The sequence below is a fragment of the Sinohyriopsis cumingii genome, chromosome 15 (genome assembly GCF_028554795.1).
Source record: "Sinohyriopsis cumingii isolate HCF-2022 chromosome 15, ASM2855479v2, whole genome shotgun sequence".
Taxonomy (NCBI): Eukaryota; Metazoa; Mollusca; class Bivalvia; order Unionida; family Unionidae; genus Sinohyriopsis; species Sinohyriopsis cumingii.
Window position 1 is genome coordinate 48288361 of NC_142975.1, and position 16902 is coordinate 48305262.

Sequence of the window (16902 nt, forward strand, 5' to 3'; positions counted from 1 at the left end):
CCGTACAATGTAAGACTTGAAAAAGGCAAGGTTAGACTACAACAATGGCATGCATATAAGTATACATTTATTCCTTATTTAAGTTTCACGCAGAAATTATGAACACAAGTAGTATGTTAATATGCTGAACGAATTTTTATAGTCATAGATTAGTATGTATTGATTAACTGTTTTCCTTCTTGTATTATTTCATGTCAAAGTTGTACTAAAATATCCTTAAACCCTTCCAATATTTGGTTGCTTTTCAAGCTAATATATAGAATGATTTACTAGACATTTTATTACAACTATAAGCACACCCACCGTACAGTCCATCCCATTTCTGCGTGAAACCGTTACTTGCCTGCTTCCTTAACAGTGGTAGTCAGCATCCGGCTCTGCCACTCCCACATCACCAGGAATCTAGTCTTATAAGTGTCCGTTTTCACTAATAGACAAACCTGGTCACGAACTCGATACTTATACCCGTACAACTGAATTTTAGATTTTCTTCATCAAAGAATAGGATTATTCAAGTTATATTAGCGGTTCATTTAAGATATCTAACGAGTAATTTGTGTAAGAAGAAAAAGAAAAAACTTTTTATTAAAAAAAAGTTTATAATACTGAGTAACATTGTATTTATGAATATGATTATTCCTCGGATTGTTGTCCTGTTCCTGACAGTTTTGATGGCACTTAATCAAAGGTAAGTGTGAGACTGTAATATGTATTTTATTATTATTATTATTATTATTATTATTATTTAGAGTAGAAGTTAGTTTATTTCGTAAATAATCCAATTTCTACACTGTAATGCTGGGCCGGTCATGATATACAAGGGACTTATGAATTGGACGTGCTACAATATTGTTTCCTTTCAAAATATTCCACTCTCGTAATTTACATAAAGATTACTTCCCAGATTCATTTTAACGTCAGATGGACGGTAATTTGAAATCGAACAAAGCTGTCTATAGTTTTATTCAAGTATTTCTTTTCTTTGCTTTTATTGATGACAGATGAATCTTGCGGAGAGATGAGTACCTCCATCTTTCATTCTCTGTAAAATTTACTTGAGTTTCTGACGTCATTCAAGAAAGGAGCTATATCTCCTAGGCCTTAACAGAATATTGGTAGATAATGAAAATTAATTTTTATATAGAAATGAAAAGCAGAACGTAGGCTAAATGGATGTAACAAGCTTATACACTATGTGGGTGTACATCATAAAATTGAGGTAGACAGAGACAACATATTTCCAAATAAAAATAATGATCCAAAATCAATCTTAGTCATAATTCACATCACTACTACAACTACTACTACTATATTCACTACGTATATATGTATATATATATATATATATATATATATATATATATATATATATATATATATATATATATATATATATATAAATTAAACTTTCGTCATTAAAATATTTTTGGTAGATTTCAAGTGCGAGATTTAAAATTACAAATTTTTAAATTAAATTTCGATGGAATAATAACGACTGATAAACTATACACTTTGACCAAAACCGATATCTACCTTAAGGTGATTTTTATCATTTAGATAGAGATAAATTCCATACATTGTATTTTCAATACAACCTACATTTTGTGATTCTAGACTTAAATTTTTTTATGAGTATAAGTTGCTTTCTGCATTTGTTTTCCAATTAATTTGACTGCAGAAGGACAAGATTTTGCTTTTAATTTTTTAACAACTTAAACAGGAATGCCGATTTTTTTATTGTTATATTTCGAAAGTGTGCAGCTGCATCAAAGAGAAATTTTAATTTTGTTACGCATATCATTTGTTGTGTATGCCATGCTCAAGCATGGGATCATATTGTGACGTAGGTTGTACTCAAACATGGGATCATATTGTGACGTAGGTTGTACTCAAACATGGGATCATATTGAGATGTAGGTTGTACTAAAAGAAAATGGGATCATATTGTAACGTAGGTTGTACTCAAACATGGGATCATATTGTGATGTATGTTGTACTCAAACATGCGATCATTTTGTGACGTAGGTTGTACTGAACATCAAATCATACTGTTACGTAGGCTGTACTCAAACACTGGATCATTTTGTGAAGTAGGATGTACTCAAATATCGGAGTTTCACACACTGCCTGAGTACCAGCTTTTCGTTTCTAAAGTTATTTTAGGTATATAGTGTACGTACCGGACTCTGATTAAGCAAAAAGAGCGGAAATATACTTTTTATAATAGTATAATATCGCTATTCTTGCATGATCAGACTCTGGGTTTCAAATTGCAATTTTGGTGAATATATCGATTTAATAGATACGATGAATAATTACCCCGATTTCAGCTACAATCTCCCAACTAATAATTACTTTTGGCATGGATTTAAAGAAAGAAAGAATAATATTCCTATTTTCTTCTCAAGCACAAAGTTCAAATTTATAAAAATGTAGAATATGTAGAATGCGACACAGATCATCCACTATTATATACAACTGCTAATTATGTTTTTAAAACAGCGTAATTAAGACAATTTCTGTTAGACAAACTCCTGTGTTTACCATTCAAACCAACATTATCAATGAACGACGAGTGATACGTCTGACATAGAAGTACAGCGCACATAGCAAAGTTCTGTTTAATATGAAGAAAATGATAAGATATCAAACAAATCACAAGTATTAACATTTATAAAAAAAGCAATGTATGACTGTATAAAACAGTAGAAAATTATTTTCTTTAGCCATGAAGTTTATATTCGAATTGATCTGCATAAATAATAATGAATTGAAATACAGCGATATATTGCTTGCTAAGGCGATATATTGCTTTCTAAGGCGATATAACTGACGCTTGAAGATTTCAGAAAAATAATATGCAGATATATTCAGAAGTGTTATTATCTCTTTCCATAAAGTGGTAAACAAAATGGCGACATTTGATGATAAAGATTTTTTAGTAGTAGTAGTAGTGCTTACAAATTTAAAACCCTATTAAACTGTCGACCCGTGATTGATATCAGGAAAGTTGCAAACATCTTTTCTGTGTGAAGGAATGAACTGACTACTCATGATTGAGATCAGGAAAAGTATACAAAATCTCTACTGTGTGAAGGAATGAAATGACGACTCGTGGTTGTTATCAAGAGGGGTAGAAGGATAACTTTATTGTGTGAAGGAATGGACTGACGAATCATGGTTGTTATCAAGAAAGGTAGAAGGAGAACTTTATTTTGTGAAAGAATGGACTGACGACTCATGGTTGTTATCAAGAAAGGAAGACGGAGAACTTTATTGTGTGAAGGAATGGACTGACGACTCGTGGTTGTTATCAAGAGGGGTAGAAGGATAACTTTATTGTGTGAAGGAATGGACTGACGACTCGTGGTTGTTATCAAGGAAGGTAGACGGAGAACTTTATTTTGTGAAGGAATGGACTGACGACTCATGGTTGTTATCAAGCGGGGTAGAAGAAGAACTTTATTGTGTGAAGGAATGGACTGCTGATGAACCTTTTATTTCACCTAAATTAGTCAGAATAAAAATCAAACTTTGAACTCTTAAAATATTATTTGGAATGCACAATATGATCGATTCGGGCTTCTCTAAATAATTGAGTTCATTGGTCAAAGATGGCATAAATTAATTCTAACTAACCATTTAAAAGCTACGTTTAATCGTTTTCTGTCTCAAAGTACTATTATTACATAGATATTTTCTTAGATGTAGATAATTTGCTACAAAAGGAATAGTCGTTATGAAAAATAACTTGATGTAAAAATCAAAATGAACTGTTTATCAATATTCTTGAGTATTTAAATAAAAAAGTAGGTATTTAATTAATATTACATTAATATTACATTAATTAATCATGCTTATACGTTAAGTAATAATGCACAGAATCAGCTTATATCAAGCTAATTTTTCTTTGCCTCTAAGTTACATTTCCATTATTCTGCATTTTTCTATGTCAATAGTTTGTAAATTTGTAAATAACTAGCTTACTTTTTGCGTTCTTTCCTTTGCAGTTACAAAATAGTTACTTCAGTATATGGCGTTAAAATGTCAAATGTGTAGAATATTGCTGTAACATAATACGAATGTCTAGTTTATATAGGTCACTGCTGTAACAAAGTCCCAATATCTAGCTTATATAGGGCACTGCTGCAACAAAGTATGAACGTCCTGTCTATATGGGTCACTGCTGTAACAAAGTCCGAATGTCTGGTTTATATGGATCACTGATGTAACATTGTCCGAGTGTCTAGTTTATATAGGGTACTACTGTAACAAAGTCCGAATGTCTAGTTTACAAAGTCCGAATGTCTAGTTTATATAGGCCACCGCCGTAAAAAAAATCTCATTGTCTAATTTAAATAGGGCACTGCTCTAACAAGGTATGAATGTCTAATTCAAATAGAGCACTTCTGTAACAAACTCCAAATGTCTAGTTTATATAGGGCACTGCTGTAACAAAGTCCTAATGTCGAATTTTTACCAGACGCTTCTGTAACAAATCTACAAAAATATGTCTTTACACATTTTTATACAACTGGACAATTTAGGGTGGCATCATCTGAGAGGTCGAGAGCCGAAAGTAGATGGTGCCCGTCTGAGAGGTATCCCAGCGACAAAGGAACCTGTGAACTGTGTTACTCCTACTGTGGACGAGAAGGGTAATTACACATCATTCTTGTACATACATACATACATACATACATACATACATACATACATGGAGTCGGACCTCAAATTAATTTATTATATTTTGGATCATCAGTTTTCAAGGGAGTGCATATAAGTCCCTTGAAGTATGTGCTATCTAAATTGATGGCCAATTTTCTTTTTCTCCGCACTCTGTCTTGGAAATGGACACTAATAGCAAAATAATAAAACAGTTTTGAAACTATATAAAATCTGTCGAGATTGAAACAACTATTCATACCAAAACAACATTATTTTGCGCTAGGCTGCATCGTACACAACCAATGTCAAATTAAGTAATATGGCAAGAGATAGAATCGTACATCGTCAACAGTTAATGTCAAAGAATATAGCGAGAGATATAATCGTACACCATACACAGCTATTGTCAAAGTAATACGTGGATAGATAAAATCGTATATCAGTTACAGCTAATGTCAAAATAATATAGCTAGAGATATAATCGTTCATCATACACAGCTAATGTCACAATATACTACATAAAGGGAGATAAAGTCGCGCATAGTACACAACTAATTCAAAGTAAGTAATACAGTGAGAAATCGAATCATACATCGTACACAGAACCATGCATGGGTAAATAAAATACTAAGGTCGATATACTAGAATGCGCGTCTATGTTGCCGCGTTACAATTGCTACCTGAAAGGTTTGAGCTTGTTCATATGCATATCAATAAAACAAAAGCAGTTTACAAAAAGCATAATTTTGACGACTATCATGTGTCTAATTATCACATAAAATTTTCACTAAAACGGTCAAATTGGATTCACTAAATAGACTACTAGCCAGTGAAAAAGACAAAGCATGGGGAGCTCAGCTGACCTGTATTGTGCACGTCCTGCCCATATGGTCTGACACCGTGCTACATTATTGAACTTTGTTGCAATATGACATATGAGTATTCTAAAAAAAACCGCTTCATTTGTTAGAATCAAACAAAAAAATGTCTCTTATGTTTTATAAGTTACTGGCTTCTCTCTGCCAAAAATGTTTAATCTGTTTTCACTTTCGTTCGGTGGGTCTATTGTTTGAGGATTTTGTTTTCTGCAGGCCACAAAATGGACGACCCAACGCAAAATGGGCCACATATGAATAAAAAAGTGTCACGCCCTGTGTTTCATAATGATACATTCTATATTTCTCTATGGAAATATTATCTTCATCATTGTGATTCCATTCACGTGTATGTATACAGTTTCCGATAGATGTCGGTTGCATTTACTGCCATAAAGATTTGAACACCAGTAAGGACAAAGGGATGAAGAAACAGCGTAAAGTATTTATGTACACTTTATTCACTAATCGTCATCGTTTCCTTCAGAATTGGAGCATACCCCCATGACGCTCCTCAGTTCTCCACCCAACCCCGGTCTTTAGCCGCCACCTCTGCCTTACTCCAGGATAGGTTGGTCATCACGCACTTGGCCTCTAGTCAATCTTTGTCTTTCTTTTCTTTTACCCTGTGGCGTCCATATAATTGATGTTCTGTGAATGCTGTTTGGAGGCATTATGTCCCAGCATCTTAGACGGTGCTCAGGTAATTCCGTTCTGAATTCCAGAGTGTTGGTTTTCTTTTGAAAGACTTCGTTTGTGATCTTGTTTGGTCAGAAGATCCGGCATAATCTGCATAGATATCAATTGCGGAAGCAGAATGCTTGGTCATTTCCTCTTCGGGGATGTTTCACTGCTATGATCAATAGAGAAGAACATTATTAAAGCAGGCATTATAGAGTTTTACTTTGGTTTATATATTAAACTGCTGTATTTCAAGACGGGTCGCAGTCTGCAGTAGTCATTTCTGGCTTTGGCAATCATTGATTCTTGCTAGCTCCTCTTTGCATGATTACTATGTAGACCAGGTGTGTGGAATTTTTGGCATCCTCTACTGCCTAATCGTTGATGGTTATGTGAGTTTTGGATGAGCTGAGGACGATGGCCTGTGTATTCCTCTGGGTGACTTTGAGGACGACTGTTTTAGACGATTCACACAACCTACTCACTATATTCTGCATGTCAATGTGCCGTGACGAACGTAGTCGCAAATGGTCACCAACTGCAGATCATCTCGAATGGGGTAAAGGAGTCCATTAGATTCATCCGTAGAATATATGTGTGGTGCGATTTTCTTCATGGACCAATCTGTGCTGATAATGAAAAGGATCTCAGAGACGGTATTGCATCTCTGAAAAACTCTAGTTGTCACAGGAAACCAGTCTGACAATGAATTGTCCAGGCACTCAAAGGCTTTGTAAATTAGTTTATTAGGAATGAGAAAATATTCCAGAATCTGCCACAAGCTATTACGGTGAGTACCGTTAAAGACCTTAAAAACTTCGCACCTTCTTCTTTTTCTGAACTCAACCATTTCTGAGCGCAGGAGGTTGCTGGCGGCCAGGTTTCCTCGTAGAAGTAGTATCATGAAGAAGATTGGTACTCTGAGTAGAGTGATTCCGTGCCAGTTATCACAGTTCCTGAGATTCTTTTCGTTCAGATTCTGATGATGATGAGTCCCTTGGTCTAATGTTTAGCGACTTCCTTCTTCAGACCATTTATAGGTAAGGGGTCTGCGAATTTTTTTCTGCTTTTGCTACATCAGATTTCAGCATTTCGACGTTAATTGAGTATGGTCCTGAAGCTTTTCAGTTCTACTTGGATTTGGTCGCGTACGTTTATCTCAGTCTATGTGGGTGTATTGGTGTTGGTCTCTGTTGATGTTTGGAGTGGTTGTCGATCAGCTGGAGTTTCTGGTTCATGTCCGTTCAAAATCACACTAGAAGAGTCGTATCCACTTCTTTGCTTGTGTTCTTTATGCTTGTCATTCCTGTCTTCGATGGGTATGCTCTGTTAAATTTGGCTCTATACAACTCTTTGATCATCTTATAGACTGGAGATCACTCTTTTGTTTTGTTGTTTTGTTTTTGCTGCTAGTACAGCTTTCTCTGCCCTGCTACCGGTGTGGGCTCTTTTGCTTCCTTTCGTCGTTCAATTCAATTCTCTGTGTCATTCGGCCTGTAAGCTGTTTGGAGTTCTGGATTCTTGCAGACTTGCTGGTCAGTAATCTTCATTTCTGGCTTATGCACTGGGTTTTTTTCTTTTCTACTTCTGTGATGAAAATTACCGTAACCTATGGAATATGGAGTTTCGATACCAATACTTTGACTCGGTTCTTCACCCAAGTGTACTCCTGCGTATCTTTGTTAGGGAACATGGCACTTCCCACACCTAGTTCATTGCTTACCGTATTTAAGCACTAGTATCTTGGAGAAAATTAGAGTTAATATTTTTTAATTTGATACTTTGTTCCAATTAATCTTTATTCTCTTGAATTTTGATTTAAGATTTACCCACAATTGTAGAGCATATACGAATGCAAGTATTAATGCTTCTTAGTATGGTTTTCAAGCTTTCCTATTACAATTCAAACCCTTAGCGTGTCCTTTTATTACTCGAATATCTTTTGTTCTAGGTGCACTGGTCCCGGAAGTCACGTGGGAGAGGAAGGATGCCGTACTTGTTGGCTGGGTGTTCAAGTCAACGTAAGTCAAATTGACTGCATCTCGCCCTTCATCGGATGTCTGTCTGGGTACTACGCCCGGGAGGTTAATATCAGTGGTTACCGGATGACGGTAAGATGGCATTCTGTAAACAATGACTTTTGTTTGTTTGTTTGCTCATTCGTTCGTTGGTTTCTTTGTTTTATGTTGATGATGCTTGATGTCGCTGTTATTGGGGGGGGGGCTTTTTTATTCAACTCATAAAGGTATGCATGTTACATAGGAGGGGTATTTACAAGATTCTGAATATTATTGCGCTGTACAACAAAGTTCTGAATATTAGTGCGCTGTACAAGAAAGTTCTTTTTTTTAGTAATAATTACACACGTGTATTCCTTCGAAGTACGCCCAATGCACCTCTATCGGTTTTCTCAATTTGATTATCCAGTTATTAAATGCTATTTAGTGTTAGGCTCTTATATGTTCTTCCTACACTTGGAGACTGTCTTTTGAACAGTGTGCCTGCTAGTCATGTATTTAACAGTGTGCCTGCTAGTCATGTATTTAACTATGATCGGTTATCAGCTTATGAAATCCGACTAGACCGAGCAGTGTGTGCTCTGTAAAATTTGCAATTTTTCATTTTGGTGTCGCCCCTCTGAGATGGTGTCACCCGGTGCGGTCCGCACCCCTAGCACCCCCCTAGCGACGCCACTGGAACAGCGTGGTGGCTTTCAAGTCATTGTGACCTTAGTGAATCTTTGTTAAAGGGACTGAGCCAAAAATCACTTGGAGTTGACTCAGTTCCATACAAATTTGTATATGTAGAGTGATTTTGTGTATTTTTTTTTTTTTTCTCATTTGCTCGGGTCCATACTGTATTCAATTCACTTAGTCGGATTCATGAAAGTAAATCACTGTTTCATCACCTGAGACAATCTCATTCAAACGCTTTGGTTACTCTCTTCATATTTGGTCAGAAGCTGTTTGGCGATTTGAACCCATCTGTTTTGACCAGTCATCAGCAAATGCGAGGCCATGTACACAATACTTTCTTAGCTTTATATGATTCTTCAAAATATTCTAAAAAGGTGACGAATTATCGTGATAATTAACATCTTCCAATGAATATCGATCATCTTCATAAATTGCCCTCTTCACTGCAGCCACTTACCACCTAACAGTTGGAACCAACAGTCTTCCAAACGTGGGTAACTTGCATTGAATATGTGACTATTGTGAAACTATGAAATCACCTAGAAATAATAGCATCTGGATTTTACATTATACTTGGCTCAATTTGTCTCCAGCTCCAACATTTTTGGTCACTATCATTTACCTATTACGTAACATGCATACATCAGCAGGTGTCTGGCGTTGCGTAACATGCATCCATCAGCAGGTGTCTGGCGTTACGTAGCATGCATAAATCAGCAGGTGTCTGACGTTACGTAACATGCATACATCAGCAGGTGTCTGGTTTTACGTAACATGCATACATCAGCAGGTGTCTGGTTTTACGTAACATGCATACATCAGCAGGTGTCTGGCGTTACGTAACATGCATACATCAGCAGGTGTCTGGCGTGCTGCACGTACAGCTGCAGATCATTTAATTATTTTTTCTATCGATCAGAGTTAAATTTATTGACAATTATAAAGAAAAATAAATCTTAAAATAAATTATGCATATCTTTTCAAATGTTCGTCGTCTTTTGGACATTTTATTGTGCATATAACGATGATTAACTATTTTTATCTTTGTTTTAGGTATCAAGGTATGCAGATTTGCTCTTTAAATTTATGATAGATATGATAACCACACGTTTCAAAACTAGGGGCCACTGATACCCATGTGGTCTAACACGCTGGTCTTTACAGATCACTAACATCTCACTTCTATGTGCGTGGGTTCTAGTCTCGGGCTGGGCCAATCTGGTTATGTGAGAAAGCTTGCCAGAAGATTCCCGTGGGTCGGTGGTTCTTCCGCGTGTTTTCCCAAGTTGTACATCCATAACTTACGCTGGTCGCCATGTATTGCCTGTCATGTGAAATGGCGTTAAACCCATTACAACCAGCCAACCTTTCGCAAGTACGTGATGGTTTTTGCTGTTGCTGAAAATTGTATTTTATGTTTCTTTCATTTTTTCCCTTAGGTATGTTTCCGATGTCATTCTTTGTGCAGAACTTGTTCTGGTCCTGGCGTTTCCAACTGCGACGCTTGCCGATTTTACAAACTAGATGGAAAATGTGTCCGCAGATGTTCAGGAGTCGCATCCGTCACTTTCACCAGTCGCACGTGCACAGTTCTTCAAGGAGACAACAGAAACCTTCACCAATTTTTCCACCGGCTACATCGAGATCCCCATCAAACACAAGAAAAATAGGACCTGTAATTGTTAAGAAGATTTTCCATTTTTTTAAGGCAGAAAAACTCGTGCAACGACGAACTTGTCAACGTTCATGACAGGTGAATTTATTGCGGACAGTTGTAAATAACACTATTTTGCTATTTAATTAATTTTCTTGTTTTCATATATATTCATTCCTACGTGATAAGGATGTGTTCAGCTAACGTTACGCATCTGATTTGTACTTGTGCAATCAAGACTGTACTCAAACGTCTACACGACCCGTTTGCGTGTAGGATACGTTTAAGTTTTGGATTGATTTACTTTTGTATTTAATTTTCCTCGTTATGAAGCCCCACGTTTATTTCGTTCATTTTGTTATTGATCATGTAATATTATGGACCACATTCATTTTGCTCACGGATAAAGTTTCTTAAATACTCAAGAAAGATTTAGTACCCTTGGGATCCATCTCTTCCTTAATATGCAAACAAACACTAGGCCTAAGCAAACATAATGATATCATTCCAATCTGATATGTTTATGTCAATTCTACCGGGATTATCGCAAGACTCTGTTACGTCAGCTGTGTACAAACCCATTTAGTATAAGCATTTTATGTCATGAACATTTTTCTGTGTCTAATCAAAAATAATTCATTCACTTGAAAATTGTAACAAAAAACGTAGCATTATGGGCAAGTGTGCAGATATCAAACTTCTAAGAAAAATGTAACCTTTAAGTTCACCACAGCTGATGTGTGCAATGAGTTAAATTTCAACCACGTCTATGAGCGCTTTCCTCATTGAACACATTTCAGTTTCTGACCTCATACATAATTTTAACCTATTTAATATATCAACTCTGTTCTCCTTTCTCTTTAACCTTTTAGAATCAAGGAATGTTGATAGAACACTCTCTGCATGTACATTTTATCAACACTGCTTAGTGACTAATTACATTTTTCTTCCAAAACAAAATATAGAAAAACTCTCGCCAGATGAATTCGTGCTTATCATGTAGGTAGAAACTATCAGGTGTCAGTCATGTTGACGAGATGTGTCATGTAGGTGGAAATGTACAAGTGTCAGAGAAAGTCAGCTACGATATTTCACATAGGTATAAATGTAGAGTAAGAGTAGAGCCAGCGAAGACATGTTATATAGGTAGAATATATATATATATATATATATATATATATATAGAGAGAGAGAGAGAGAGAGAGAGAGAGAGAGAGAATCAAAATAAATTACGCGAAGACATGTTTTAAAGGTATAAACACGCTGTTGAAATGTCTAGTTACTCGGAGTAAAATCAGCGAGATGTTTTAAAGTTAGAAATGTACAAGTGTCAGAGGAAAGTCAACTAAGACATGCTGGAAATGTACAGATGTCAGTTTTAGGGATGACATGATATAGGTAGAAATGTCCGGCTGTCAGAGTAACGACAGCAATTATTTTGCTATTTTAACTTTTCAAAACAAAACTGATCATTATTAGCTCGTACATCATTTCAGGATAAATCTCAAAAATGTTGTAAAAGTTAGACAAATAGCATACAGGCTAAATAAATAAATAGACGGTAAATAAACTGCACATGTACACTCCAATACTACAGAGACGTCGCAATTGTCATACATAGGTATATTTAATTAGCCTTATTAATTACTGACCATAAGTATATTTAATTAGCCTTATTAATTACTGACCATAGGTATATTTAATTAGCCTTATTAATTACTGACCATAGGTATATTTAATTAGCCTTATTAATTACTGACCGACATGTGGACGAATAGTGTATGGACTAACTAGTTCAATTCCTCGTTTCGTGCCCACAAAACTTTATGATATGATTTGAATGAAATAACAGTTATGTGAGCACAGACATTGGACGTTAAATGCATTAAACCTTCACAGGTACATTTCCAATACATTGAAATTAGTTTACTCTTATTGTCTTGTAACATTTACGTAAATAGATAAATGCATTGAACATCTGTTGAAGGTTTCAAATTTCCAGCGGGTTTTCCTCTGAAAGCAAACTCAAGTGTTGTGGTGTTCACTCTTTTGCTTCGATACATCAGGGTTGAATTTGTAAACAAAAATACATGAAATAGTTTTAAAAAATTCCTTTCGAAAGGAAAACAGCGAGATATTGAACCTCGCTGCAGGGATTACTGTACTGGCATCAATTATCAAATTCAATGGAATATTATTAATTATTATTGACTACATCTGGTACTTTAGTAATAATAGCAGAATACAGTGCGTGTGTACTGTGATGACACAACAATATTCACTTCTCGCTGCAAAAAGACTCAGCTCAGAACTACTCAAATTCGATTTCCATGGAAGGATGGATATTTGAAAGGATGGGTGTTTAAATAATGTCGAGTACTTTCTAAGATAATTCATGTACCTATCTTTTATCTAAGTTGATTGCTTTGTATCTTTTCCGAACAAATATTATTATTTACTTAATGTGTAGTCCTAAATCTGATGTCCTTGTGATTTTTACAATTTTGAATACATGTCTCGTCGTATGTCTTGATTCTGGAAAGGAGAAGCAGCGTAAACTCGTCATGTGTCATATATATATATATATATATATATATATATATATATATATATATATATATATATATATATATATATATATATATATATATATATATATATATTCAAGGCAATACAGAATGTTTATAACCCAACTAACTTTCTAGTCCTTGTTGATTGTTTATCAGTAAACGCTCGTAAGACAATAAATGATGGATTACTAGTTAAGACTTAATTGTCTTTCCGGATCCAGACTAACAGACACACGCATGAACGATTGAAATAGAATTAATGCATGTATGCATACTGATTTTAGAACTGTAACATTGTTTGCTGACTCAATTATGACCTTCACCTTTTAGTGCCAGTTTTGTATTCGACTCGCAGAGTTGTCAGGATCAAAATACGGGTTGTTCTTGCACAAATACGTTTCAAATTGTTTGACAGAAGGATATGTCTTAAATTTTTTGACAGAAGGATACGTTTGAAATTGTTTGACAGCTTATAAGAGGCTATATGATAGATGGATGTCCAAACATTACGTTATTAGGTTTTGAATCGAGCATGCAGTAGTGTGATGTGTGATTTGGATTTTAACGTACCTTTAACAATTTTTCAATCATATCGCTACAATGTTTGCAGTGTGGCAGTTTATAATGATATCTAGTACTAGCGTATCGTCTATCTGAAGTCAACGATGTAGAAGATGTCGTCGAACAGTCGTCAAATGATGCTGAAAGTGTGAACTTGTCTCTTCAAGATGAATTGAATTTGTTGCTTCAAAAAGATGGATCATCAATTGCAGTCGGAGGGCAAGATAGTTTCAAATGGCTCAAGTCCGAATTCACGCTCTTCAGGAACTCTGGCCAGCGCACTGAAAATCTCCAGAAATTGTACAACGCAATTCTATCCATTAAACCGACATCAACGGACGTTGAAAGAGTTTTTTCGGTCTGTACGAATTTCTGTACAAAATTAAGATCGCGTCTCTCAGACAAGTCGCTTAATGCACTTGTATTCTTGAAATATTATTATAAGAAGTAAAAATATATTGATTTAGAACTTGTCACGAAAGATATATAATAAAACGGTGTTCATCACAAAAATAAGCTATTGACTGTAAAATTAGTGAAAATATGGAAAAAACAGTAAAAACAGCTGTTAACAGCTGTTTTTTGAAAATTGAAAACAGTAAACAGCTGTTTTTCAAAAATGACTGTTTTTCTGAAACCCTACATAGTGGTCTAGCATGCAGTAGTAGTGGTGCTTACATTTCACAATGCTTCGAAAAATTTACTAAATACTTCTTTAAGTTTTATTTTAGCACGCTTAGTTTATCATTTACACAGTTTATAAACTTGACCTCTTGGTAATAATACTGTATTGTCCTTGCAGTAAAGACTTGCATTTCTGAGTTGACTTCGTGCTCAGAGACGAAGTGTTGAAGCAAAATGATGGTTGGTGCTCAACACAAAATATGAAAATGTGGCTTGCAGATATTATGAACTTCTGAGGGACTGGCGGTTGTAAGACGAAGTTGTTTACATTTGCAACATTCACAGTGGAGAGAATCTTAGTATATCTCTATGTTACTTTCAAGTACGGCGGCTGAAATTTCATTGAATATTGTACTTGTCGAAATTGTAAAAATTCTTTGAACAATACCTAAGATGGAAAAGATTTTGTTTAAATACCCATTATAACCCGTGTGGAAACCCGGGCAAAATCTTTTTCTTTAAAAATCTAACCCCTATGCTAAATACTGAACTGTGGAGTGCCACCAAATGATTAATAAACCAAACGTAGATGTGTATAACCACTTGGGGTCGTATCATAATTATGTATCCCCGGCCAAGTCATACCAAAGACTTACAAAAAATGGTACTAACAGTTGCCTCGCTTGGCGCTCAGCATTAAGAGGTTAGTGTTAGGCCTGGTCGGCCTGGTGTCAGGATAATGTGACTGGGTGGGACATCATACTACATGTTTGCGGCATGATGCCCCAGTGCTTGACATCACTATAGATTGCGACACTGCAGACATCGTAGCGATATGACGGAAAAATTGTTAAAGCTACGTTAAAAATCCAAATCACACATACACACACACACACACACACACACACACATAATTATGTAGGTGCACATATGTTAAGATGTGGGGGCCTCTTTGGGGTCACATTGTATTATAAAGGTGACCATTAGTGTAACATGGGAATGGCATAATATGGTAAAACAATAGAGTCAAAAGGAAATGGTAATTGTAAAAGGTTTAAAGTGTCATTTGTCGTTGTCATCATAGAGACATAAACATATACACAAAATGTACAAATACGAATGGCAAGTAATATTAGTGTATCCCTTTTCAAGAGATATTGCTGGTCCTAAATAGTGTCATTTGTTCTCTAACTCCTTCTCCCGGTCCAACATTTCTTCTATGATGTCTTCATGGATACTATAAGTCTGAACTTCAATTTTTCCATCTCCGTCTCTGTATCCTCAATGGGGATCCAATCTGGATGGCCCAAAATTAAATTTTTTTCCTGTACCTACCTCCAATTGGTATTAAGGCGCATAAAATGCCTTTCTTTCTTCTGACGCTTCTCCTTTTTGTTTCTCTCATCCTTCCATGTAGCCGTAATCACTGATTCATCCGATATTCTTTTACAATGCTCTTTGCTCTTTGAAACACAGCTACTTCCAGGCGAACATAACCTAAGGTATGCCATTGGGCCTCTACTTGTTCTAGGTGGTTCTCCACTTCACCATCAAATGCACTGCTTCTGAAACTTGTCCATTTAACAAGGATTAACAGTTGTCGTTCTTCTAATTGACTTACTCAGCTTATATTATAGTCGTGTTCGGCCCTTTGCACAAGTGTGGCTTATTATAAAATGTACTCGATAGAACAGAAGCAGCCCGACTGGAGACCCCAAGCATTCAGTGGAATTCTTTTGAAACACCATAGGTGTATTATTGGTCAAATTTGGCCTAATTTTAGCATAATCGGGCTATCCCTAACAACCAAAATATGTTAGCCACATATTAAATTATGACAATCGTACAGGTTACGAAGTGCATTATTTATTAAACATTTAGGTTTGAATTTTGTGTACATATTGTACATCAATTTTCCAAAACATATAGCCAGCTCGTGAGTAGAAGTTACTCCTTTTAATTTAGCATCCCACGCTAAAGTTTCCTAAATTGTATATTTGTATTTTAGCAGGTGGCTCAGAATTGGTGAAATCTATAATTGAAAAGGAATACTCTAAAGGGTTCTTCAAAAAGTTGAATGGTAAACCCCATATACTCTGTCAAATTTGACCAGTCATCCACTGGAGAAGTCCTTTTCTGAGTATCTTCTCTGAACAATTCCTCGTGTAGGCCGATTCAGTTCCAGTCGTCCTATGTGCTGCAGTTTCAAGAAGTTTGTTTTCATCTTTGCATCGGTCTTCTTTCCCGGCTTGCTGCACGCCTTGATCTGTTACTCGCAGTTCAAAAAAAACTATTGCTTACTTTTTCATCGGTATCCTTCACTGGCCTCCTACACGCTTAGACAGGCAGCCTCTGCGTCGGGTTACGCACTTTCCGATAGCTTGTCTATCTAATGTCTCGTGCTGCTACTTATTCGCAGCTACGCCTCTGACTTATTTCTACTCAAGTATTATGCGTTTCATTATGTACACCTTGCATCACCGGCAACACCACAGATTACTCCATCCCCTCTTCCTACCACTGCAGGTGCGTTACGATGGCTGGTATCTGACTTAATTAATGAAATGAAATGA

General features: G+C 35.9%; 1 protein-coding gene across 1 annotated transcript; it reads left to right on the forward strand.

Annotated features, from left to right (window-relative positions):
- Positions 1-629: 629 nt before the first annotated feature.
- LOC149781759 (receptor tyrosine-protein kinase let-23-like) lies at positions 630-10982 on the forward strand. The gene is made up of 4 exons (XM_089935010.1): positions 630-688; positions 4548-4658; positions 8176-8335; positions 10360-10982. The coding sequence occupies exons 1-4, from the start codon at positions 630-632 to the stop codon at positions 10588-10590; spliced, it is 561 nt and encodes a 186-aa protein (XP_089791136.1). The 3' UTR covers positions 10591-10982.
- The last annotated feature ends 5920 nt before the right edge of the window (positions 10983-16902 follow it).